The sequence below is a fragment of the Acanthisitta chloris genome, unplaced genomic scaffold, assembly GCF_000695815.1.
Source record: "Acanthisitta chloris isolate BGI_N310 unplaced genomic scaffold, ASM69581v1 scaffold5337, whole genome shotgun sequence".
Lineage (NCBI taxonomy): Eukaryota > Metazoa > Chordata > Aves > Passeriformes > Acanthisittidae > Acanthisitta > Acanthisitta chloris.
Genome location: NW_008680797.1, coordinates 12114 through 36769, shown reverse-complemented (window position 1 = coordinate 36769; position 24656 = coordinate 12114). Strand labels below are relative to the sequence as shown.

At 43.7% G+C, this 24656-nt stretch overlaps 1 protein-coding gene across 1 annotated transcript in view; it reads left to right on the top strand.

Annotated features, from left to right (window-relative positions):
- The first annotated feature begins 2438 nt into the window (after positions 1-2438).
- The window catches only part of PARP1 (poly (ADP-ribose) polymerase 1), a 29811-nt gene continuing 7593 nt past the window's right edge, over positions 2439-24656 (top strand). The window contains exons 1-14 of the mRNA XM_009077825.1: positions 2439-2639; positions 3514-3632; positions 4679-4893; positions 10383-10479; positions 11847-11963; positions 13492-13668; positions 14076-14217; positions 16104-16244; positions 16986-17228; positions 18231-18299; positions 19044-19176; positions 20627-20822; positions 22170-22298; positions 24605-24655. Of these exons, the coding sequence (XP_009076073.1) occupies positions 2483-2639; positions 3514-3632; positions 4679-4893; positions 10383-10479; positions 11847-11963; positions 13492-13668; positions 14076-14217; positions 16104-16244; positions 16986-17228; positions 18231-18299; positions 19044-19176; positions 20627-20822; positions 22170-22298; positions 24605-24655 (1986 nt within the window). The 5' untranslated portion in view covers positions 2439-2482. The remainder of the gene's footprint in view (positions 2640-3513; positions 3633-4678; positions 4894-10382; positions 10480-11846; positions 11964-13491; positions 13669-14075; positions 14218-16103; positions 16245-16985; positions 17229-18230; positions 18300-19043; positions 19177-20626; positions 20823-22169; positions 22299-24604; position 24656) is intronic.

Genomic DNA, 24656 nt, shown 5'->3' with positions numbered 1-24656 from the left:
TTCTGTAGGGTTTGATTTATTGAGGGATCTTCTGGGTGGAGAGGAACGGGAACAGCAGGGACCTTGGCGTTCCTCACAGAGCCACTGCCTTAATGCCAACCATCTCCCCGAAACTGCCTGCCTTACACCAAACACTTATGTTAATAACAACACAAGTGTTTGTTTCCCCCACGACCTCTTTAAATTACTTGCTATTTTCTCTCCCCACGGCCCGTTTTTTGTACCAGCAGTGTAGTTCGCACACCCTCCTGTTGGGCACCTGCCTTGTAAACACACGAATTTCCCCCGAGCACCTGGCCCCCTTGCTTCCTCTTGGGGAATCCCCTGCAGAGCAGCCTCTTTGCACTGCCATCAGTGCTCCAGGCTCTTTTGCAAATTGTGCAGAAGAAATTAAAGGGAGACCCAGACCAAGTTGTTAGCTCAGTCTGCTGTAACCACCTTTTTATTTTGGTTCCTCAGGTGAAGAGCTCTGAAGGACAGTGAGATGTTTAGTGTTTGGCACAGACCAGCACAGCTTCACCTTTTGTTTCCAGCTGGAACTGAGCAGTTTCTGTTATCTACATGTGCAGTGTGAAAGCGAATTGGTCTCTTTTTTTTTTTCCCATGGTTTGTTTAGGAAACTATGGTCTAGAGATAGGTGAGCTGAGAGGAGTTGTGTAAACAAGGTCTAGCCTGCCTGGAGGTTTCATTTCCCACACAGGGAGAACTTGTGTACAACTCCATGTGGGGGAGGAGTTCTACTCACTGCTCGCATGGTTGTCTTAAAGATTGAGCCAGCTTTGCCCCCTTTCACACACCCCAGTGCCATGGCCCCCAAAGCCTTTATGCTGGAGACAGAACCCTGAGGAGTCTTTAGGAAAACCAGACACAAGCCCAGAGTTGTCCAGCTTTCAGTGCCAAAGCTGTGTGTGACTTCCAGACACGTTGAGAGCAACCACAAAGTGGCCACTGTGGTGCTGTGAGGGTAACTGGGTGATCCAAATCCTGGCTTGTAGAGAGAGTCCATCTGGAAATAAAAATGACTTCTTACAGTTTCAATTGATGCTTGGTTGTAGTTTGGGCTCCCAGCATTCCTGGTTCCATGCTGTGGTCTTTGAAGCCCTTTCCTTTTCCTTCCTGCTCACACATGAAATTCTGCTGTTGTTTTTGGCTTGGACATCTCCCTCCTGTTGGTGAGTGATGCATGGAAGGCTTTTCTAGGTTGCTAATTCTGTTTCATCAGTAATAATAATTATACAGCAGTGAGTATTATTAGTACAGCAGTTGTTTGTGTGCATTATTTGGAGCCAAACCACTGTACCGTTATTTCGTCTGATGGGAAACTGGAGTGATGCCAGGTTGGTACTTAATGTGTCTGAGTTACAAGCAAGTGGAGCACTTGCACAATAAGGCTGGGGCAGGTCAGGGCACTCTGGAAGCTGCACTCCAGGGAGGACCTGTGTGATGCTTCTGGCCTGATCAGAATCACAGAATGGTTTGGTCTGGAAGCAGCCTTAAAGACCATCTAGTTAAAGCCCTGCTGCCATGGCCATCCCCTAGATCAGGCTGATCAGGACCCCATCCGACCTAGCCTTGAATGCTTTCAGGAGTTGGGCATTCACAACCTCTCTGGGTAACCTGGTCCCGTGTCTCACCACCCTCACAGTGAAAAGCTTCTTATATGTAGTCTAAATCTACCCTCTCAGTGTACAGCCATTCCTCCTTGTCCTGTCAGTACATGCCCTGTAAAAAGTCCCTTCACAGCTCTTTTCTAGGCTCCTTTCAGGTACTGGAAGGTACTGTAATGTCTTCCTGGAGCCTAACGCCCCCTCAGCTCTCTCAGCCTGTCTTCACAGGATAGGTGCTCCAGCCTCCTGATCATCTTTGTGGCCTCTCTGGACCTCTGCTGCAGGACTTAGTTGGGCTCTGATGTTTGTCTTAAGTTTTGCCCCTGCCTCTTGCAGCCCACTCAGGAATTTCAGGCTCCAGTCCTTGGAGCTGCCCTTTCTATCTTGTGCCTGACATGGGTTCTCCACAGTTTGCTTGAGAAGCGGCTCACAAAGGGATTGTGGTGTTGCACTTGGACATCCTGTGGAGTGAGGCCAGCTGCCTCTTGTGCTGCAGTAATCTCAAAAGGGCTGGTGCAGCCACACTGAAGCTATGCCTTTTTTTTTTTCTTTTTTTCTTTTTCTTTTCCAGTAAAACAGATGGGCTAAGCAGCAGGGTGATGAACTGGTTAAGCTAGCTAAATGCTCCTTTCACATCTATCCCCTTTGGGACATCTCTCCAACAGCTTGTCTGTCTTATTAGATTTCCTTCTTAAACTTTGTCCTAAATAGCATCTATCTCTTAGTTTAAAGGGGAAAAAAAAGAAATCACTGTGTTTACCCAGATACTTCTTTTTGTTGTGAGTTTTGCTTCGGTTTTGTGGCTTTTTTTCCCCCCCCTTAATTCTATCTGAATTGCTTCATCTCGACCTAATGTGCTTTCTTCCTAGTCACCCATGTTTGATGGCAAGGTCCCTCACTGGCACCACTACAGCTGCTTCTGGAAGAGGGCTCGAATTGTGTCCCACACAGACATTGATGGCTTCCCTGAGCTTCGCTGGGAAGATCAGGAGAAAATCAAGAAAGCCATTGAAACTGGAGGCCCTGGAGGAGGTAAGCACAGGCCTTGTGGTGTTTGGAGGTTCAGCTGGAACTCTGCTCCCTATTCTCATACTGCCATTATGGTGATTTGATTTCTGTGTCCCTTCAGCAAGTGGTGTCAGAAGAGGTGTCTCCACACTCTGAGGCTAGGCTTCTGGGAATATCATCCAGTACATTAAATCAATGAGGAGTGAAAGCCAAGTCAACTGACAGATATATTGATAACTGTTTCTTGTTATGATTGGTATATTTTGGTTTTGGTCCTTTAATATTAATAAATGCTGCTGTAGTATATTGTTTTAATGGTACCTTCACTGCAGCATGTGGTTATGGTGGCTCTTTGTTACCCCATGAACTAGTGAGTCAGAGGAGCAAGTGAGAAGGGTTTGAGTACAGACCAGGCTAAATGCACTGTTTCTCTGTTCAAACCAAGAACTCTGGACAGCTTTAGGTTGATGTCTGCCTGTTGAAATGGAGTAATACAAAAAATATGCAGTGATACAAAAACTGGTAGTTGAAAGGAGTAACTCTGCTGAAGCAGAGCTGTTTGTGACTCTGGTTCCGGTCAGTTCTTTGGTCAGGTCTCATTTTACAGTGCTTTCTGGAAAGAAGTGGAAGGGTCAGCTCTGTGTACCTTTACAGGTCTTTTAAAATCATTAAATAAGCAGTCCTGTATAATTGCTACTTAGCTGTTTAAAGAACTCTTTATTTTCAAAGTGCTTTTGAGCATGGACTGCTTATCTTACTCTGAATTCAAATTCTTGACAAATGAGTGACTGGAACACAAGAGGCTTATTAATCCAGGCAGCTAACAATCTGAGACAGAGAATAAGAAAATAAGGGAATGCGTATTAAAGTTGAATTCTGTATTTGCTTTGTTCTCCAGGAAAAGGAGGGGAACAGGAAGGAGGTGGCAAGGCTGAGAAGAGCCTAAATGACTTTGCTGCAGAATATGCCAAGTCTAACAGAAGTACTTGCAAAGGCTGTGAGCAGAAAATAGAAAAGGTAAAAAGCTTTTTTTAGTTCTCCATCTCTTGTCTCTTCTCCCACTAGTTTTAATTCAAATGGTGTCTTTTATAATTGCTTCCTGTCTGTCCTGCATATGGAAAGCACTTGCAGAGCTGCATTTCTTGAGTATCAGCTGCATCCTGGACAGCTGACAGTAAAGGCGTCCCTCAGGCCATGTAGCTCAGGCTTCAAACCTGCTGATCCTTCCTTTCACTTGTGTCTTAGAGCAGGCTAGAACACTGCATTTCTGTGGTAAGAGAGCCACCACTAACTGCAACTTTTCCTGCTTGTTGCTGCAGGTGTTGGCCTCCTTTTCCTCCTCAGCCAGACCAGCTCTGTGTGTGTTCAGGGTGACCTTATTAACTCCATGAAAGCAGACAAAACCAGTGATGGTATTAATTAACGATGCAGCCTTGTAGCTGAACATGTCTTGGTGCTCTGCTTTTAAGGGCAGTTGGCAGAATGAAGTCATGAGCCTCTGATGGATGTGAATAGACCTGCCAGTTGGCTAAAGCTGGCAAGGGCCAAACAGCAGTGCTGGTATGCTTGCATCTGCAGAAATGCTGGTGACTGTTCTGTAGATGTTTCCTTGTTGAAGCACAAAGTACTGCAGTCTAAAAGCACCTAAAACAACTGCTTGCTGAACATCTGAAAAGGAGTTTGCAGTAAGACAGGGTGAGATCATATGGCATTGATGTTTGAGTGGTAGGGACATAATTTTTAGAGTTGCCTTTATGGGTTTTGTCCATGTGAATTTTGCTTGTTCAGGCTTACTGGGAGTCTGAGTAAAGACAACAAGATTACTTGGTTTGAGTGGGTTTTGAAGAGAAAACTGCCTAAAAAGGTGAGTTGTTTTCAACCTAGAAAGAGTCTTGATGAAAACAGAGGAACTGTAATGAAAGGGCTTGAACAAAAGTTGCGTACTTTGATAGAGGAACTGTTGCTGTTTTACAGGCGTTTAGGAAGCATCATGTTGGTAACTTGTTAACATCTTGCTCTTTCCAGAATGGCCTAACAGTTGTTCTTGTGTCACTTTACCTCAGGGTCAGATCCGGATTTCCAAGAAGATGGTGCATCCTGAAAAGCCACAGCTGGGAATGATAGATAACTGGTACCACCCGGACTGCTTTGTGAGCCGCCGGGCAGAGCTGGGCTTCCTCCCGGTGTACCAGGCCACCCAGCTCCTGGGCTTCAGCATCTTGAAAGCTGAAGATAAAGAAATTCTGAAGAAGCAACTCCCAGCTACCAAGAGTGAGGGGTATGTGGCCAATGGTAGAAATTGTCTATAGGAGCCATTGCCTTCAAATACATCCATGACGTTGTTGTCTCTCTTGAAAGAATGTTGGTCGTAGGAGGATTTGGTCCTTCCGGTGACCTTAGGCAGATGACAGCAGATGTTCCCTGTCCCTGGGAGTGTAAAGTTCAGTTGCCCCCCCCATGACTGCCTTGAGGAGATGCAGAGACCTGCAGCTGTGATGTAGAGGGCTGAAGGAGGGCTTTCAGTGATAAAGTAGTACATGCTTAATACAAATGAGTACTGGGCTGTGCATCTTCTTGTGTGATACTGTTATCAGTGATGGTTTCTCTGCTCAAACCACTTGTTAGAGAATTGATTTGACATTTCTTATCTATGAGCTGCTGCTCTGTGACAAGCACTAAATCTGATGATGGTGTTTATTGGCCATGTAGTGGTTACACTTGGATGCTTTTGTTTGCTAAGTCTTTTATGGTATGTCTGAAATTTCGTTGCCTTGCATTGAAATTTTTAGTGAAGGCTCTTGACAGAACTTGTACTGACAGAGAAGTGTTGCTAGCTTTGAATCTTTCTCTGTTAATGAAGGCTTTTGTTACTTGTTCTGAAAATAACTGCTTAGAGTCAAGCTTCATAACACAAGCCAGTCTTGTATTGTCCCCATGGAGGAAGGAACATAAGGTGTTTGTGGATCCTGCAAATAAGGAAGATCGTGTCATTGGAAAACATTGGGCTTCTCTGTGTACCTTGAAGACTGAATTCAGCTTTGCTTTTGCAAGGATTCACCATGGAGATGTCCAGTGAGATTGCTGTCAGTTCTGAGAAGCTGTGGCTGTGCCAAATCCATGCAGTCTTTCTCATTACTGATCCTCTGGATATGCAGTCCATGGGTGTGGTGTGTGGTTCAGGGCCTCCCATGTATGTCAATGTCATCCTCATCCATAGGTAACAGTGGAGCCTGCATAAACTGACCTGTGTGTTGGTAGGAGGCTGCAGCTTCTGTGCTTTGCTTTTGGTTGGCAAGCAGGTGCCCCAGAAGCATTGGGCAGTGGTGCAGGTGCTGTGGGGAAGGTCCTGCTGGAGCCCTATCAGGTTCTGTGCTGTTCACCTCACTCAGCTGAACTGAAGGAGACAGAGGAGCTGTGTGCATTTGTTGGGCAGCCAGCTGTCTTTCCACTTAGGGATTTTTCCTCTGTGTGTGTTGTAGGGTGTAAGCAGAAGTGCTGTATTTTAATGCACTTGCAGCTCTACAAGTAGTCCTTTGCTTTCTGTGCTGACGTGCGAGTTCTGCATTGTCCTAGAGCAGCGTGTGAGTTTAATAGGGTTATTTGTAGTTTCCTCCCATGTCTTCAGCAAAGCTCTAGAGATTTGACTGTGTAAGTGCTTCTCTTGTCTGTCCTGACTCTGCTTTTCTGGGACACTTTCTGGGATGCTATGCAAAATATCAAGCCGTTCTAAAGACAGGCCACAGTGTAGTTTGCCAAGTCAGTGTGAAAATAAAAGTTAGAATTGCAGTGGAAAAAAGCTTGCACTGGTGATGTGAGGTAATGTGAACCAGAACCTTATACCAGAAAAGCAGCACAATGTCTTATCTTTCCTGCTTTCTAAGCACTGCCTTGCCAAGCCCCTCAACTGTGAAGGTGCTGGCTGGCTCTTAAGTTCCGCTGCCTTCTGCTGTTTGGGCTGTGTGACTGAGCCAAGGGTAGTAAGGGTCAAATGGAAAACTAGTTGTCTGTCAAACAAACTGAATGAGTGTAAATAAACAGGAGGAGTGGAGAGGTGTGGTGTGCTTACTACCTGGTGATTTTTCTGCCAAGAAAGCACAGAAGTTGTGGAGAAGCCTAAAGAAAAACACCCCAGAAGCTTGAATGAGATGGACTTACCTCTGATAATTGCTCTTGTGCATACAATCAGATAACAGAAATTAACAACAGAAATTACAGCATCTTGCAGAAATGGTGTTACAGCATCTGTTGTGAGATTCTCAAAATTATCTTTAAAGAGATTTCTAATTGTACTGTGTCCAAATTGTATGTTGACTCAGAAGTCTCTGCAATTCAGATGTGACACATCCAAATTTAGGTGCTGCCTACAGAAGCATGTCCAGCCATTATTCTGAGGAGAGTATCAGACTTTGGGACTGCCCTGTTAGCCCTTTCTGCAAGGGTGATATTGTGACATGCCTATTGCATATGAGAGGTGAGGTGCCAAGCAGGGCTACCAGGAATAGGTTGGAAAATCCCTTTCTTTCTGAAAGGCGAAATGGGAAGATTTCCTGCAAGAATCCAGGCTGCTTTCATCAGTCAGCTCTGGGTGACATATGCTGACCCTCCCCTAGTCTATGGGCTGTCCTGCCTGAGCACCAGCACTTTGCAGACCTGGGGAAGGAGGATCCTGTGGTGAGGTGCCAAGCAGGGCTACCAGGAATAGGTTGGAAAATCCCTTTCTTTCTGAAAGGCGAAATGGGAAGATTTCCTGCAAGAATCCAGGCTGCTTTCATCAGTCAGCTCTGGGTGACATATGCTGACCCTCCCCTAGTCTATGGGCTGTCCTGCCTGAGCACCAGCACTTTGCAGACCTGGGGAAGGAGGATCCTGTGTCCTTGCCTTTCTCTGTGGTGAGTGCTCATGTACTGATGTAGGAAATGCAGTAGCATCTTGTGAGCTCCCTTTGACTGTCTCTTTGGTAGCACGTGCTTCGTCCTCCTGCTCCTGGACATAATACTTCCCTGTATTTTCTGCCTTACTTGTTTGGCGTTGCTGGCCAGGACAGGAGCAAAGTGACCTTCCTGAGATGCCATGCAGCACCAGATTAACTGCAGAGGTTGCCTGAGGAAAAGAGTAAGTACTTAGGTCAGCAGCAGCAGTCCTTTACAGGGAGGAGGTGAAGAGGGGAGTTCTTGTTCCTGTCTGTGTGGGCTGTTTGCTTTATCCAGGATTGCTGTGACTGTGCTTTCCATCCTTCATTTTCATTGTAGGGAGGGGAACTTGAAAAATAGAGAGTAGATTGTGAGGAAAGGCCAGGCTAGAGTGGGACAGTTCATCTCCCTCTTCATCTTGTCTAAGGTGTAATAAATCTTGTGTATCCTCCGTGAAGGTACGAAGTGGTTTGCATCATCTGTAAATATCCGTCCTCCTAAGCAAGCGGTTGGAATGTGGGAAGACTATCCCTTCCCCAGCAGGAGAAGGGATGTATACAGTAGCACCCATCTGCTGTGAGCAACATACAGTGTTTGGTCCTGTATGGAAGATTAAATTAATTAGCATATCCATGAGGGTGCATTTTGTCAATTGTTCTAAAATTTGCTGTTTTGGGCAGATGCAAGATGAATTCAGCTTTGCCTTTCCCAGGCTATCGAAGATTATTAGTGTTTGTTTTAGCCTTGGGCATATCCAGGCACAAAAGAGAAGGTGGTGACCAACAGCCATGGAGATGATCCTTTCCACTCTGTTCAAGTAGCTGGGACAGATACAGTAATTACTCTGGGAGAGCAACTGCTGTCCCCTTAACTCTGAGGAGAAGCTGTCAGAAGTGTGAGTCCCTGCTGGAATTTGGATGCTTTCCCTGGGTCACAGGGGCTCTCAGTAGACTGATCACCTTCCAGCAGTTGGTGTGCTGGATTTACTCCTTTTGGAGACTTAGTACACAAGTTACATTAGAGGAGTGAGTGTGGGCTTGCTGGAGGCAGCCGGACTGTCAGCTGGCAACGGGAGAGACACTGCAGATGCAGTGTTGGGCACCCATCCTAAGCACTTAGATTGTTAACCCCTTGGTTTGGAAAGATGCAGCAGAGATCTTTTTACTCAGGCTGGTATATTTTTCCCAGATTGTGTTGTGTATCTGAGACTGTTAAAACCTAGAGAAGTTGTTACCCTAATGGCAGGGCTGCAGCTCGGGAGGAGAGAGGACTTGCTTGGCCTGGGGGCTTTTGAAGGCACTGCCCTCTGTGTGCTGGAGCCAGCCCTGCCATGTTGTTTCCTACTTGTCTGATTTAGAACACAATATGGATTTTCTCTCAAGCAATTGCTGGTAGCACAGTGTGGCTGTTCCCCCTCCTGAGGCAGTGAGCCTTACAACATAGCCCTGGCTCACTGATGAGACCTGGCAGGGACTCAGCTGGAAGATAAACTCTTCTGCAAAACCAGCCCCTCAAAGACTTGCAAAGTGTTTTGAACCATGGTTTGGTTAGAGGTGCTAGTGGTGGCAACTGCAAACAGAATTAGCACTTGGCCCTATTTTAGAGGCAGGAAAGTTATTAGAATGTACAGGTGTCATGCATGAGTCTTTGGGAGAAGAGTACCTTCTGACATCCTCCTGCAGCTTTATCGTTAATAAGCTGTTATACAGAGTTAGACTTAACAGTAGCAGAGTACTAGAGAGTGAGCTGTTTAAAATTTTAAATAGGAGAGCAATCAAGAATGTCAGCTTTATGGCTTAATCATCAGCCACAGCTTATAAAGTTAAGACAGATGCTGTCTTAAAAAGAAACCTGGCTGAAGTCTCAAAACAATAGCAGCTCTGTAAAAATGAAGGGCAAGATCCAAGCTGTATTCATGCTCTGCCTTGACTTGCAGGCCCATCCTGCATCAACAGGGGCAAAATTTCCCTTCATATCCTCACAAGGAGAGCACGCACTGATTTGATTTATTGATACTCATGTATTTTGAAACCAGGCAGATGAAGGGGATGACATGACTCCGGAAACATAAATGTTCTTTCTCTGAGGTCTCTTATCTTGTCTGCCAAAATCCCCCAGTTTTCATTTGGATTCCTGCTTCCAGTCTTTCTTGAGCAGTGTTTTCTATAACTTCTTGCTGCAGCTCTAAGACCACAGCAAATAGCAATAAATTTACACACACAGAGCTTCACAGTAATACATCACAAAACTACTATGGGCCTGGGAGCAACTTCCACCTGTTTGATTTTGGAGGCCTGACCTAATTCCAGTCTGAAGAGAAAGTAGTTGGAAAATACCTAGTTTCCCAATGTGTGTTAGCTTATTAAAGTTACCATGTTTGCTGTCCTTTATTTTCGGTCTGGTCTGTCTAAGCTGAAAGATGAAGCTGTTGAATTCAGCTGAAAGCCACTATGGTATTTTAACCTGCATTGCTACACACCTCCTCAGATTTGGAGAGCTATGCTTATATTCAATAATTCTTAGGTATGCTTTTCATGTAACTAATACAGGTGTAGATGAACATGCCTGAAAAGGCTAAAGTATTTCTCGTGTTTTTCTGCCAGACCATACAGTTACCCCCAGGAAAAGCTCTAAGCATGTACCTGACCTGATTGAGCAGCTCACATTACAGAGCCAAGTGCATGTCTACAATCTAGCACTGAGAAATTTGAAATATGGGTTTGCCTGCCAAAACTGAGGATATTCAAGCCTCTGCAGATATCAGCAATCAGTAATCTTAGCCCTAGTAGCTGCTGCACAGGCATTTAAATGACTTCCTTTCATGTGTGTGTGGTTTTGCTTTGTTTTTCTCTATTAGAAAGAGAAAAGGAGAAGAGGTAGATGGAAATGTGACGGCGAAAAAAAAACAGAAAAAGGAAAAAGATAAAGAATCAAAGCAGGAAAAACAGCTGAAGGTGAGTTTTAGCTGATCACATCCTAAAAACTGCTTTGTTAGAAGAGTGCAGTGTCAGGCACTAACTGAAGAGTTGTAACAGCTAGAGAAGGCACTACCTGGTACCCAGACAGCAGTTGCAGCACAGCCAGTCCTTGTGTCCTGGCACAGGTGGTGCTCTGTCACTAAGGCTTTGCTGAAGGCAATTCACTCTGTCCCTTTCTCCTGAAAGACAGGAAGACTACAACTTGTGCTTATTGGATTTACATCAATTAAGTTAAATGCTTTTTCTCTTGGAGAGACTGGTTCTGTGGCCCTTCCTGTATCATCTGGCTGTGGTGGCTGAAGCTGGGAGCTCAAGCACTGTTGCAGAAGAGCTTGGAAAACAATAAATAGCTCGCTGTAAAAATTAAACAGAGATAGCGCAGCACTAGATTAATGAGAAATGGTATCTTTTTCACCCTCTGGGGAGCTTAGTTCAGTTCTTGGGTACAAAGGGTGATAGATCACAGCTTTGTACCTTTAACTTTCTAGAATATTGTGGGAAGAATTCCCAACAGAGCTTCAGGAATTTTGTATTTAGTGAAAGTTTCCAAGCAAAAAAAAAAGCTGCCTTTTCTGCAAGTCTTAATGGAGCTGTAGAAAAACAGTGTGTCTGCCTGCCTTTCCACAAAAGTTTTGGGTTTTGTTGTGTAGCATAATTTCAAAAAACTAGCTGAGATGTTTTCAAGCTGTAGTTGCTGCACTGCAGATGTTTAGGATAAATCAAGGCACTTTGTGGATTGGGGTAAACTTTGGGTTTACTTTTTTTACCAGCATTTCATCAAGCATGGTCAACACTGAAAATTAAACCATTTAACCCAGTCAACCAGTTCTTCTCAGGTAGACTGCATTTTGACTCTAGCCAGTGAATAACATTCAGAAACTATCTGAGAGATTTTAGGATGCTACTTTGATTTGCAAGTCTTCCAACTTTTGTAGAAAGGCACAAAAGAATGTGCTGGCTCCTCTGTACTGCTGCAGGTAGAAATTAATATTAGAAGAAGAATGGTGGCAATCATCATTTCTGGTTTTTGTTTTGATGCAAGGTTCAATCCAGCCACATCCCTGCTGTTGCCAGTGTCAACTAGTTAGGTGATATTTACAAAGGTTGTTGAGAGCTTGCTAAGTAAGGGCCCTGAAATCTGAAGCATGTGACTTTAAAGATCTGTTCTAAGTGTTTGGGTTTGGTATGTTTGGTAAAGCTGCTGGTTCTTGGAGCTCTTAATCTCACAATCCGCATAAAGATACCAGGGACTTGCTAAAACCTTGTCCACATACTGCAGTTTTGGCTGTGTTCTCAGAAAGCAATCAATTCCAAGTAGCTAAGCTTCTGGGTTTTGTCAACAGGAGCAGACAGAGCTGATCTGGGGCATCAAGGATGAGCTGAGGAAGGTCTGCTCCACTAATGACCTGAAAGAGCTGCTGATTGCCAACAAGCAGGAAGTTCCTTCAGGGGAAAATGCCGTGAGTTGGACTGTAGTTGCTGTGCATGCATGCTGGATCTCTGAATCAGTAAAGCTGACCTCACCCCGTATTGCTGCAAGGTCCACAAGTCTGAAGCATGTTCCTAACTTAACACTTAAAGAAATTCAGTGCAAATTCCAGTCCTTTTGTCACAAGACTGGTGATATAGCTGTTACACTTGCCTGTGAAAGGGTAGTGTGGTAGTGTGTGATGCTGAATTCAGTGCCTTAATCACAGTGATATATCTTTATTCTGCTATGTTTAAAGTGGTCCATATTTTTTCTTGGTGCTGACTTTTCAGGAGCAGGTTGCTTAAGGCACTTCACATTGCCTCCCTCAACTGTTAAATTATGCAAAATAAAGCAAAAATGGCACAAATTCTTTCCCAATATCTTTTTTTTTAAACAGTCAGTTTCGGTGTATGGAACTTGTGAAAGTGTGCTCTCTTTCAGAGCCACATGCTGCTTTAACTATTTGTGTTTATCAAGACTCCTTGTAAGGAGTGTGGGCTGATATGTGGGAAGTGTCTAGACTCAAAATGGTCATGAAATACTCTCTAGGCAGGAAAACCTGGACTTATCTGAGCCTACATTCCCACCTACCTACTCATGTACTCAGATGCAATAGCTTGTCTCCTCCTTGGCTGTTCTGGCATGGCAGCCTGGTCGGGTGTTGTTTGGTGGGTATGCTCTTCCTGAGCCATAGAATTATAGAATGGTTTGGGTTGGAAGGGACATCCCAGTTGCATCCAGTTGCAACCCCCTGCCCCCTATGTCAGGTTGCTCAAAGCCCCATTCAACCCAGGCTTGGACATTTCCAGGGATGAAGCATCCACAGATTGTCTGGGCAGCATGTTCCAGTGCTTCATCACCCTCACAGTGAAAAATTTCTTTTCAATATCCAATCTAAGCATAAATTGAAAAAAAAGGTTTTTTTCAGTTTTAAACCATTCTGCCTTGTCCTATCACTACATGCCTTGTAGAAAGTCCCTCACCAGCTCTCTTGTAGGCCCCGTTAAGGTTCTGGAATGTGCTATAAGGTCCTCCTGGAGCCTTCTCTTTTACAGGCTCTACAATCCTAGCTCTCTCAGCCTGTCTCTACAGGAGAGGTGCTCCAGCCCCCTGATGATTTTTGTGGCCCCCCTCTGGACTCACTTTTGTGGGTCCATGTCCTCCTTATGTTGGGAGCCCCAGATCTGGACACAGCACTCCAGATGGGGTCTCATGAGATCATAGTGGAGGGGGAGAATCACCTTCCTCTCTCTGGATAGGAGAGACTATGAGCCAGGTACGAGCAGGTATGATGTGTCTGGGCAAAGTTTGTGTTATTCCTTTAAGGCATCATATATCTATCAGTGTTAGTAAGAGTCTTAATTTATGTTTATTGTATGCATGATGTGCACTGGAAACATCTGTGCCTGCATGCCAGCAGCCTGACAGTTATTTTCTTGTCCAGCTCAGTGTAATGCAGTGTGAGGGCTTCCAGCCTCCTCCTGTCGTGACGTCTGTTGTATTCTTTGTTGCTTTAGATTTTGGACCGAGTAGCAGATGGGATGGCATTTGGAGCTCTGCTTCCCTGCGAGGAGTGTAAGGGGCAGTTTGTGTTCAAGAGTGACGCATATTACTGTTCGGGGGATATCACTGCCTGGACCAAGTGTGTTGCTAAAACACAGAATCCCAACAGGAAAGACTGGGTGATCCCGAAGGTGGGTGTTTACTGCATCTGTGATGTCCTGAAGCACATTTCAACAATGCCACATTTCAACAATGCCACATTGCAACAATGTTGAGCTGCTGTGACAGTGGGGAAGTCCTGTCACAGCCACATCCCTTCAGGACCAGGCAGCTAATGCATAACTGAATCTTATTGTTTCCCATAACACTGAATTGAAAGAGATGTTTCTGATTTGATTTGAAACTCATTGTTTACCTTCTTTCAGCTTTGTTTTTCCAGTCATTGAAGTGGGGTTTTGCCTTCCTTAGTGTGAATGTCTTGAAAATCCTTTCCAAAACCCATAATAAATGCCAACATCTGGCCAGTGCTCAATTTAGCCTTTAAATCTTATAATAGTATTTATTGGTTTTAAACTCTGCTTATACTTCCATCCCACAGGAGTTTCGGGAAATTCCTTACCTGAAGAAATTTAAATGCAAGAAGCAGGACAGGGTGTTCCCTCCAGATGCTGCAAATGTGAACTCTGCACCTCCTCCCTCTGCACCTGCTCCCTTGTCAGAGACTGTGTCTGCACCCAGAGGTAAGTGGCTGGCTGGGCATGGGTCAGTGGACTTCGGGGTGATGTTCAGACTGTCATTCTCAGACAGACAAATGGGCACACTGTTCTTCTGCCCTCAAGCAAGCAGAGCTGTCCTGGTGAAAAACAAGAGTCTTGTGTGCTTCATCTTCTTAGCACAGGTAGGCCCTGGTACGGTGGGTTGCCAGGGAACATGGGCTTGAGGTCCTGGTTGGTTGTTCACAGATCACTTTTGGTGTTTGTCGATTGTGAGGAAATGATGTGTTTGCAGTGAATCAGAAACTTAAAGGCCAGTTGTGGCATATGAAGGCACGGACTCAGACTGTGGTAGATGCTGAGACAATTTATTGCTAAATGGTTACATATTTATATCTTTCACTACTTCTTTCATCCCCCCACCCACCAGCCTACTACAGCCTTTTAAGGGCATGTCACGCACTTATCAGCACTGTTCAGCTTCGTTGCAGCCGTTCCTGGCACCATTGTTCTGGTTTCTTTCACACTCTCATTCTGCACCTGTCCTTCTCACAGTTTTTCAAATATCAAGTTTATACTGTTCCATGACCTAGATGAGACGATTTCAATAGTCTCTCGATCCACAGCCAGTGTTGCAAAGTGTGTCCCAAGGCAGACCTGCTGAAAATGCCTTCTTGCTTGGTTTCTTGGGGAACATCCAGGGACCTCCATAATGCCACATCATTTTAGGTTATAAGGGTGAGAGGGTTTTGGGGGTTGATTTTTTTCTGTTTGTTTTTAAATCATCCATTGAGGTTCAGCTCTATCAATCGCTGACTCCCTTATGCAAAATAGATGTGCTGTCTCCAACTTACAAAAGGTTGGGCTTCAGAAACTGCTTGCAGGCTGTTGGAATGAGCTGCATGCTGTGGTGATTGTGTACTAAGAACTATGCTCATTTTCTTATTCAGCCTTTCTAGCTCTGGCCATAGTTTTAGGAGCAGGGCATTATTGTTACTTGGTGAAAAGGGTGGGAGTAATTCTGCACAGCTAATTTTAGCCAGATCATGATATTTTAGCAATTAAGACAAAATAATCCAGGACTTGGTTCTGATTAGCAAGTTGATTGTGGTCCCAGTGTCCCCTGAAAGTAAACTCAAATGGTTGACCTGATTTAAAGCCAGGTTGCTTTGTTTGCTGGCAACCAACCTAATCTGAGTTCAGGGGAGAAGAAGAAACAACCCTCAGTTGGTCAATCAGAGTTGATAGCATTTATCTTGAGCAGTGCAAATATGCTTTTAGATGCTTGCCATGTCCTGGATCTGCCTGCATTGCAGTGTTAACATGATGTCATGGAGCTTTGGGTGGTTACCAGTTTTCTCCTGACTTGTTTTGGTATTTGCATGATACCACCTTGTACTGTCTATTATATCAAGACTCAAATATACTGTAATGTAGGAACACTGTTGCTTGAGAGATAATTGGGTTTTGAGGGGCTGCAGTGAGGATTTCTTTTTGAAGAGGCAGAAGCTTTCATGCTACAATGAGTTTCTCCCATGCTGTCCAGGCATCAAAACAAGAAAACGGAGCATAATCTCTAGTAGCATAGTGCTAAAGCAGGCTGGTTGGTTAATTTGGGTTTTTTCCCATTTAAACAAAACAAGCAAACAAAAAGGGGCAAATAATATCCCTACATATCCATTTCCCTGCCTTCCATCCCTTCTGTCTGTTGGCAGCTGCTGAGCTTTGTTGCTTTTCCTAGGTGAAGGGGAACTTCCTCCTGCTTGCTTAGTGCAGGTCAGACCTGCTTGGCTCCTTGTCTCCCTGCCAGCTAGACTGATTGTATAGAGTGGAGGAGATGATGTCCCTTTGTGCTTGTGATTTGTCTGGGGGACTCTGTGCCTGTTGCTAACACGTTATTTCCAAACCCCTAGACAAACCGCTGACCAACATGAAGATCATGGCTCTTGGAAAGCTGTCAAAGAACAAGGAGGAGGTGAAGAGCATTGTGGAGGACCTGGGAGGAAAGATGACAACAACAGCTAACAAGGCCACCCTGTGCATCAGCACACAGAGTGAGCAGCCAGGCCTCGGTTACTGGTAGCACTGGTAACAGAGCTGATCAGATTGCAGAGGATGTGTCCGCAGAGCTGTCTGGGGATCCATGTTTGGATTAGGGGGAGTGGTTTGTGTGCATATGTAGCCTTGGTGTGCTTGGAAAAGTAAAGACAGATGTGTACTGTTTGAGTCTTACTTACCTAGCAGGTTAACCCTGTGGGCTGTGCTGTAAGGTTCTGTTGGGTCAGTGGCAGCTGGAGTCTGTGTGCAAGCCACCTTTGTTGGGATGATGGGTGCTGGGGACTGTGTTCATGCTTGCCTTGGAGAAGCCACAGAGCTGAGCTGACTGTAGGTGCCTGAGGGCAGTTGTTTTCTCTGCTGGAAATTTAGGGACTGCAGTTGCTCCCTGTTGGAGTCAAGGTGCAATCTGATTGCCAAGGTGGGAAATAGGCTCCCACCTACCAGGTAGATCCAAGAGGGACTGTACCAGCCCCAGCCGAGTGCAAGGAAGGGGAGACCTGGACTAGCCAGGTAAAACAGGAGTAGGAGTGTTCCTGCTCTAGCCCAAGCCACAGCCTTGAGCTGAGAGGGATTTTACTTTCTGAAGAATGTAGTGAATCCAAAGTGTGATGGAAATGTGTTTCAACAAAGTGTTAGAGAGCCTTGAATCATGGCCAGAGAGAAGCACCAAAGTCTGAAACCTCACAAGTGCTTTTTTTTTTTTTTTTTAATTCCCCTTCTGTACCCTGCCTCTGCAGAGGACGTGGAGAAAATGAGCAAAAAGATGGAAGAAGTGAAGGAGGCCAATGTCCGTGTGGTCTCAGAGGCATTTCTTCAGGATGTGAAATCTTCCAGCAAGGACTTCCAGGAGCTTGTGTCTCTTCATGTGCTTTCACCTTGGGGTGCAGAGGTGAAAATGGAGCACGAGGAAATGGCTGTGGATGGGAAGAACAGCAAGCCCCCAAGTACGAAGAGTGCTGGGAAGGTCAAAGAAGAACAAGGTGAAGAACAAAGTGATTGTTTCTCCACAGGCCTGTTCAATGCTGTGCATGCACAAAGCAAACCTGGCTGTGGTCTGTCCTTGCCCTTTTCTTGAGTTCTTCATCCTTTATCTCATAATAAATTTTAAAATGAGACCTCAGGGCAGGACTGGCTTCAGGTAAGCACAAAACTGTCTCCTGAGCTGGCTCTTGTTTCCCCTAGTTCAGTCTTGCTTCAGAGGTCTTCTGAGCTTTGTGTGCCCGGGCTCCCTGATGTCAATCCAGTCTCTTCCTCATAACACATCTGCTTCTCTGCCCATTTGATCAGTGTTGCAACTCCAAGGAGGTCCTGGGGCACCAAGATGACAGACACTACTGTGACCCCCAAGGATTGTTAGCAAGTGAGAAAGCACTGGGGCCTAGAACACTGAGTCTCTGCGCTGCTTGATTTAGAACATAACTTTTTGTTTTAACAGAGAAGGAAAGATATCCAGCACTGGTGGCATTCCTTCCCAGTGCCAGAGTGCTTGTATTATTAACACTGGATGGTGAACAAAACCATCAGGTCTGGTCACTTGCCTTCAGAACCTGTTCTCCATGTCCTCTCAGTGATGGTTTCTGTCATACAATTGAGTGTGTTATTTCCCAAACTGTCTCACAGCAGTAGGATCTCCAAGGAATCTGAGCATCTGCCATGCCCTGTGAGGTTCTTAAATCCTGTTTTAATATTTGTGGTTGTGTTTATCTGCTGTGCAGGTAAAAAAATTACAGGGTCCACTCCTTGAGACCAGAAGGAAAGAGAGAGAATCTGGGGAGATCTTATATTTCACTTAATTAATGGGGTGGGGGCTGTGAATTGGCTGCTAAATCTAGGTTAAAAAAAGCAATTGAAGTCATTGTGCTCATACGCTGGGAATCTGATTCACCTTTGGGTGATAATTATGCAAATTGAGAGTTTAAATGTTGATCCGAGTCAGATTGTGTTGCCCACCTAGTGAAAAAATTAACTGTCTTTCAATGCAGGACCTAGCAAGTCTGAAAAGAAAATGAAGCTAACGGTTAAGGGTGGAGCAGCAGTAGATCCTGATTCTGGTGAGTGATAACAGTGCCTGCACCACCCGTAGTCTTCAGGATGTGTGATTATTTGCAAAGAGTTTTTCTGTGAAAGGATAAGGGTTCCATAAAAGGAATGTGAGTTTTTAAACCTTTTTGTTGCTATCAAAGGAAGAATATTGATTGACCTCCGAAGCGGAATATTCCAGGATTTTCTAGTGCAGCTTTCAGAAGGACCACTTAATCTAAGGTGTGCTCCTTGTTCAACCTCAGAAGCATCTATCACTGGGGGGAATAAAGACCCAGCCAGCAGAAGCCACAGGTCTGGCATGAACATTTGCCCTTGGACTTGTCAGGAAGCAGCTGATGCTACTTTACAAACCTATGGTGCATGGATGTTCTGAGAATTTGTACTGCATCCAAGGCCAGCCTTTGGGTTTTAGTTCATTTGCTAATGTGACACCTGCAGAGCTGTATGTCTTGAGATTTCTTTCAGCCAGTTATGCAATGTTAGGTTCTAGATTTTAGATCATCCTCTATCAAAAGTACAACTGTTTTCCTCTAGTTAAGATTGATGTTCACTCCAGTGTGTTTAAAGGTGGATGCTCACAATTCATTTAAAGGAAAACATGCTTCCAGTAGTTTTGAATGGGCACGTGGTCACTGTTTATGTGGTATTTTTGCTAAATCACAGTACTTCGTGAAATATTTGTGTGAGTGCAAATGCTGGAAGGAGAGCTAAAATGGTAGCCTTCTCTGTGTTCTAATTTTTCTTCTCTGCAGGTTTGGAGGATTCTGCTCATGTCTTTGAAAAAGGTGGAAAAATTTTCAGTGCAACCCTGGGACTAGTAGATATTGTGAAAGGAACAAATTCCTATTATAAACTGCAGCTACTAGAGGATGACCGAGAGAACAGGTGAGTTTAGTTTTCCCTAGAAATACTTTTTTTAACTTTTTCTCTAATATAAATACTGGATTTTTGACATTTCCAAACCGCAAATATGAGTAAAATGTCTTTGAGGAGATATGGATAGGTATAGTTATTAAAAAAACCAAACCAACCACCATTACAACCCAAACAAAAAATTAAATTAACACTCCTACTGCTAAAAAACTTCCTCCAACCCTACCAAACAAGCAGCCACCCATGGAGAAATCTCTGTTCTACATGGAAGCACTTGTTTGTGGTGTTGTCAAAACCTAAGTTGGGAGGTGAGTGAGTTTGCAGAATTGCACATGGTAGTCTGCTTTCCTGCACCCTGGTGTGAGTGAAGCACAAGTAATTGGTGTGTCTAGGGCTGGATTAATTGGCTAACAGGAGGGCTACAGTGATCTCTGACTGATCTGTGCTCTTGAGAATACAGAAGCAGAATTTGGTGCAGGTTCCTCTGTTCTAACATCATGACCCTGTGTGTACATTAGGCAATGATTTGGAGTCTTTGCCATATTCTCCAATTTAATCTTGTCTTCTAATTGCAGAGCTGTAACCTTGGGAAACAAAACCAGGTTCTGGCTGTTCTACCACAGTGTAGTCCTGAATTGTATGCTCTGAGGCTTAATGGACTGAAATAGTCAGGGGCTGATCATATGCTTAGCTTTCCAGTTTCATTGGGTGCATGACAGAGCTGTCCAGTGGTTGCATTGCTGAATAGATAAAGAAATTGAGAGGGTTTTTTGAAATGAAACTGCCCCCACCAAGCATGTAAGTGACACACAGAAATCCAGTGTAGCTAACATCTGTCAGCAACAACCCTGGTTCAGCTCTGGATTTATTGCACATTATCGTGTTCATAATAAGATTTTGTTGCTACTTCTTGTGAGATTTGTATCAGATCTATGATTGAGTACATGGAGGGAGCTTGGTGCCTGCATTTCATGCCTGACATACTGGAAAGGTTGCTTGACTATCCCCATAAATACTATGCAAGCTCACCCACAGTGGTGTCAGTAGTACAAACAGATACTTGATTGGTATCTCTAAAAATCTGGACTCTAGGGCTTGAGGCTTAAAGATGCATTGTCTGTGTTTTTCAAATATATGGCCCCAATAGTCTGAAGATTCGTATTTGCAAGACATTAAAACTGAAGAGATGTCAGCCTCTCTCTTCCTGCTGTGCACCTGTTTATCCTCAGCGCTGTAGTTTTGATGTGTTAACATTTTTCACGCCAGTTCTTGGACCTGTGCTCTCTGGTGACTCTTCTGTTGATTTCCCACAGTCACAGATAGTGTCTTCCATAAGGCTAATGATATGCAAACAGCTGATTGCATGCAGTTGAATGTTGTTTGCAGGGTCAGTTTCATTTGGCCTGAGACCTAGCACCTGAGTATCTTATGTCTGTTCTCTTCTCACATTTCATTTCTCCAGATACTGGGTGTTCAGATCCTGGGGCCGTGTGGGCACAGTAATCGGGAGTAACAAGCTGGAGAAGATGCCATCAAAAGAAGATGCTGTTGAACACTTCCTGAATTTGTATGAAGAGAAAACTGGCAATTCTTGGCATTCAAAGAACTTTACTAAATATCCAAAAAAATTCTACCCACTGGAAATAGATTATGGACAGGTAACTCTGAAATATCCCTGTAGCAGGTGGAGCATTGCTAAGCTGCCTTGCTACAGCTATTTTTTTGTGCTCACTCTTGGATGACTTAACCAAGCTGCAGAATGAAGTGCAGCTATTGCATCTTCTCTGGGCTACAGGAAAGAGCTGTAGATCAAGGAGTTTCATCCATTAAAATGGACCTGTTGGGAAACTAAGAGGCTTTCTTTTATCAAGTCTGAAGTCCCTTGAGTGCTCATTGCTGTTTACTCTGTAAATTCAAGGATGTTAATTTGAACCTAACTCAGCAGTCGGTTCACATACATCCTGTCTGAAAACTCGATTTTCTTTTATTGAAAATAGATACTTCTCATCTGTTTTCTGCCTCCAAAATCCTCCCAAATGCTGAAGCAACTCCTATGCAGCATTCTGCTTAGTGCACATACTGAGCAGGCTAAGAAAGAAATTATTCACTGCCACTAAGATTTGGCTATTTCGACAGCTAAGCTAAATAAGAATTTTCTTCCTTGTGCCCAGTGGGGTTTGTGTATTTATTTAAAGACTGTAACTTAAACTGTTTTCAGACAAAATTGTTGAATGCTGTTAATAGCTATAAAGTTACCAGAGAACATATTTTCAAGCCATTGTGTCTTTCTGTAGCAAAACTAATGGATGTCATATTTCAGTGTGAAGCACTCAAAGCTTGACTTGAATTCTAGAAATCTGAATATTGCAGTGGCAAAGTGTCTGTTACACTGCTATGTACAGTGTTACTCAAAGCACCTGGCAGATGCTTAATTCATGCAATGCTCTATCCATGAAAGTATCTAAATGATATTATGGCTAATTAATGATTCCTGCACACATCTGTGACAGTTTTATTACAAAAACTTGGTGAGACTAGTTATTGCATCTATTTTGTCATAAAAGCAGCAAAGTAAACAGTCATTGTTTTATTACAAAAACTTGGTGAGACTATGACAAAATAGATGCAATAACTAAAAGCAGCAAAGTAAACAGTCATCTTTTCATAGCAAAGTCTCTATGCAGCAGAAAGCTTGTGGAAAAAGTAATTAATACTGTTGCTTCAGGTGAAGCAGAGATGCACAGAAACTTCCTATTCCCTTAATTCTTTTCTGCTTATTTTTATAGAGCCATCTCTTGAAGTAACATCTGCCAAATTACTGAATAGATGGTTTTTTAAGCCTACTTTGTTCCAAAATGTCAGAGCAATGTCCCATGCTCCTCATGAATTCAGACTAGTCATAGTGTGCATACACTAAATTGATTTTGAGTTGTTGCCATGGCAGCCAGCCTGTTACTTTTATCTTTTGTGATTTTGCTAATTCTGATACTATTTTTACCTCCCAGGATGAAGAAGCTGTCAAGAAACTGACAGTAGGTGCTGGGACAAAATCAAAACTTGCTAAGCCAATCCAAGACCTTATTAAGATGATCTTTGATGTGGAGAGCATGAAGAAAGCGATGGTGGAATTTGAGGTGACTACACACATTCATGTTTGTCCCTTCTAACCCTCCGTCATGCTTAGACAGAAGCAAGTTCTTTGCAATCAGGGGTGCATCATACTTCCTGAAAGTCAGTGCAAGTTTTAGATCAGCCTTAAAATAAAGGCCAGAGTCCCACTGGAATTTGCCAAGCACTGGAAGTAGTAACTTAGTTATGATACATACAGGTTTTAAAACACAGGTGCATTCTTCGTGTTCAGTGCAGAATGTCTGTATCATCATGATCTTCAATTTCACAAGCCTATGAGAAAGTCATCTGCCAGTCCTGGAATCAGCAATCATTCTGTCTTTTTGTTTCTGTTTTTTTCCAGTGACACCTGCACAGTGACCACTGTTTGCTGAATGCTCTTAAAATATTAACACAGATAACCAATTTGCTGGTGATGTGAGGCTGGAGGCACTTCTTTTTTTGTGAGCAGTGAACCACATTTTGGGGATAGGGGGGTACAGGACTAATACTGATTTAGGTAGCAAATGAGATGCAGCTCAGACCTGAGAAATGCTGCCAGTTGATACATGCACTAATGAAATCCCTTGGCAAAGTCCAGATCCTCTCCTGAACGCAGCCCAAACTTGAGATTGTTTTTGTTGTGTTTCTGATTTGTTATAAGACCACCCTATTTTCATCCATTCTTCTTTCTTCTATACTTCTTGATCCCTCTCTTTAACATGGTATCTCAGAGCTTTCAGTTTGGTAACATCAGCTGTCTCTTCTTGCATAGAAGTGGTTTTACTGGTGTTCAGAGACCCTGCTGTTTGTTTTAATGCAGCCATTCAAACTAGATTAATTCTAAACGATAAATTTTTATTTTCTTCAGTTATTCTGCCCAAAACCTTCATAGTTAAGCAGCTACTCTTTGCTCTCTGTATCACTGTTGTGTGTCGCTGCCTTTCAGAACAGGCTTCGCACTGTTTTACACGGCTTGTCTGAAAGCTTTCAGATGGCTTGCCCAACGTTTTGTAGTACCTTGGGTTAATTATGTTTTCTTCTATCTTCAGGTCTTGTAAAATATTAATAATTCTTTGTAACTGTAACTGGCTGAAGACTGACCATCATCTGATGTTATTTGGTTTTGTAGAACTCTGTTGAAACTCTGTTAATTCACACCATCTGCAGATCTATAGCAGAACTGGGAGTCCAGATGGGGCTGTCTTCCTATTAGATTTATCTTCTTGTACTGTTGCTGCTGAACAGCTGTTTTCCATTAGAGAAAATAATATTTTTCCTAGTTAGAGGTTTCTTTGCTTGGTTCCTTTAATCAGCCCGATCTCAAGTATTTCCTTCCATCCAGACACTCTCATTCTGCCAAAACTGCAGCAAATTCTTATTTGTCTTCCTGGTTCTAATTTGGCTTTCAAGAACTTTACCTCACTAAGTATACAGGAGTTCATTAAAATTATCTATGTCATTGCCTTACATGAAATGGCTTGTTAGAGGGCTCAGTCTACTCTAGTGCTGTGTCCTCCCTTGCCTGGGTGGAAGGCAAACATCTCCCTTGCCTCTCGTGACAGTCTTTGTGTGCAGAGCTGTGATGTGGAGCTAATTCTTCATGTTACCTTCAGTGCGTCCGATGTTAGTTGCAGTGTTGCTGTTTCAGACCCAAGGCATGTCCCTAAGGCATGATCAGTTTGAAGCCTGTCCTCTCATGCAGCCCATCTTGGCTTTTCTTGGTATCTCTCTTCATGTATGCTTAGCTGACCCTAAAGGTGGAAGTTCTCCTAAGCCCAGTACAAGGTGGAAATCTCCATGCAAAATCACTTCAGGGCTATCACCTTAGTCTCTGTGGCTTGGAAAAGCCTTCCAAGTGCAGCTTGCAGAGAAGATTTGCATACAGCTACATTTCCTAGCTCCATAGGGAATAAATAATGTGGAACCTGCCCAGATGGTAGGTGATATACATGGCTTCATAGGATCTTCTGTCCTTGAGCTAAATCTTAAACCCACTGAGTTAAGTAAAAGCTAGTTTGATCTGTAGGGTGTATGGTGAGTACTGTCAAGAGTCCAGAGTGTGTATGTATGATCTTTCTAAAAGACTCCATTGGACTTGAGTTTTGTTGAACGTTTTTGCATTCACATGGTCATCAGTACACAAAGAAAACCAACATCTAAATTAAATCAGTAAATAAATGCAGGCATCCAAGACATTGCTTTTAACTTAGTTGGGTTTTTTTGGTTTGTTTTTCACAAATGAATATGAAGCACCTTATAACCAGAGAGGGAATGCTGCAGTGGCTTAAATGTAGTGAAATTTGGTTTTAATCACTTATATCTTCATCAGATTGACCTCCAGAAGATGCCTCTGGGAAAACTGAGCAAGCGACAGATCCAGA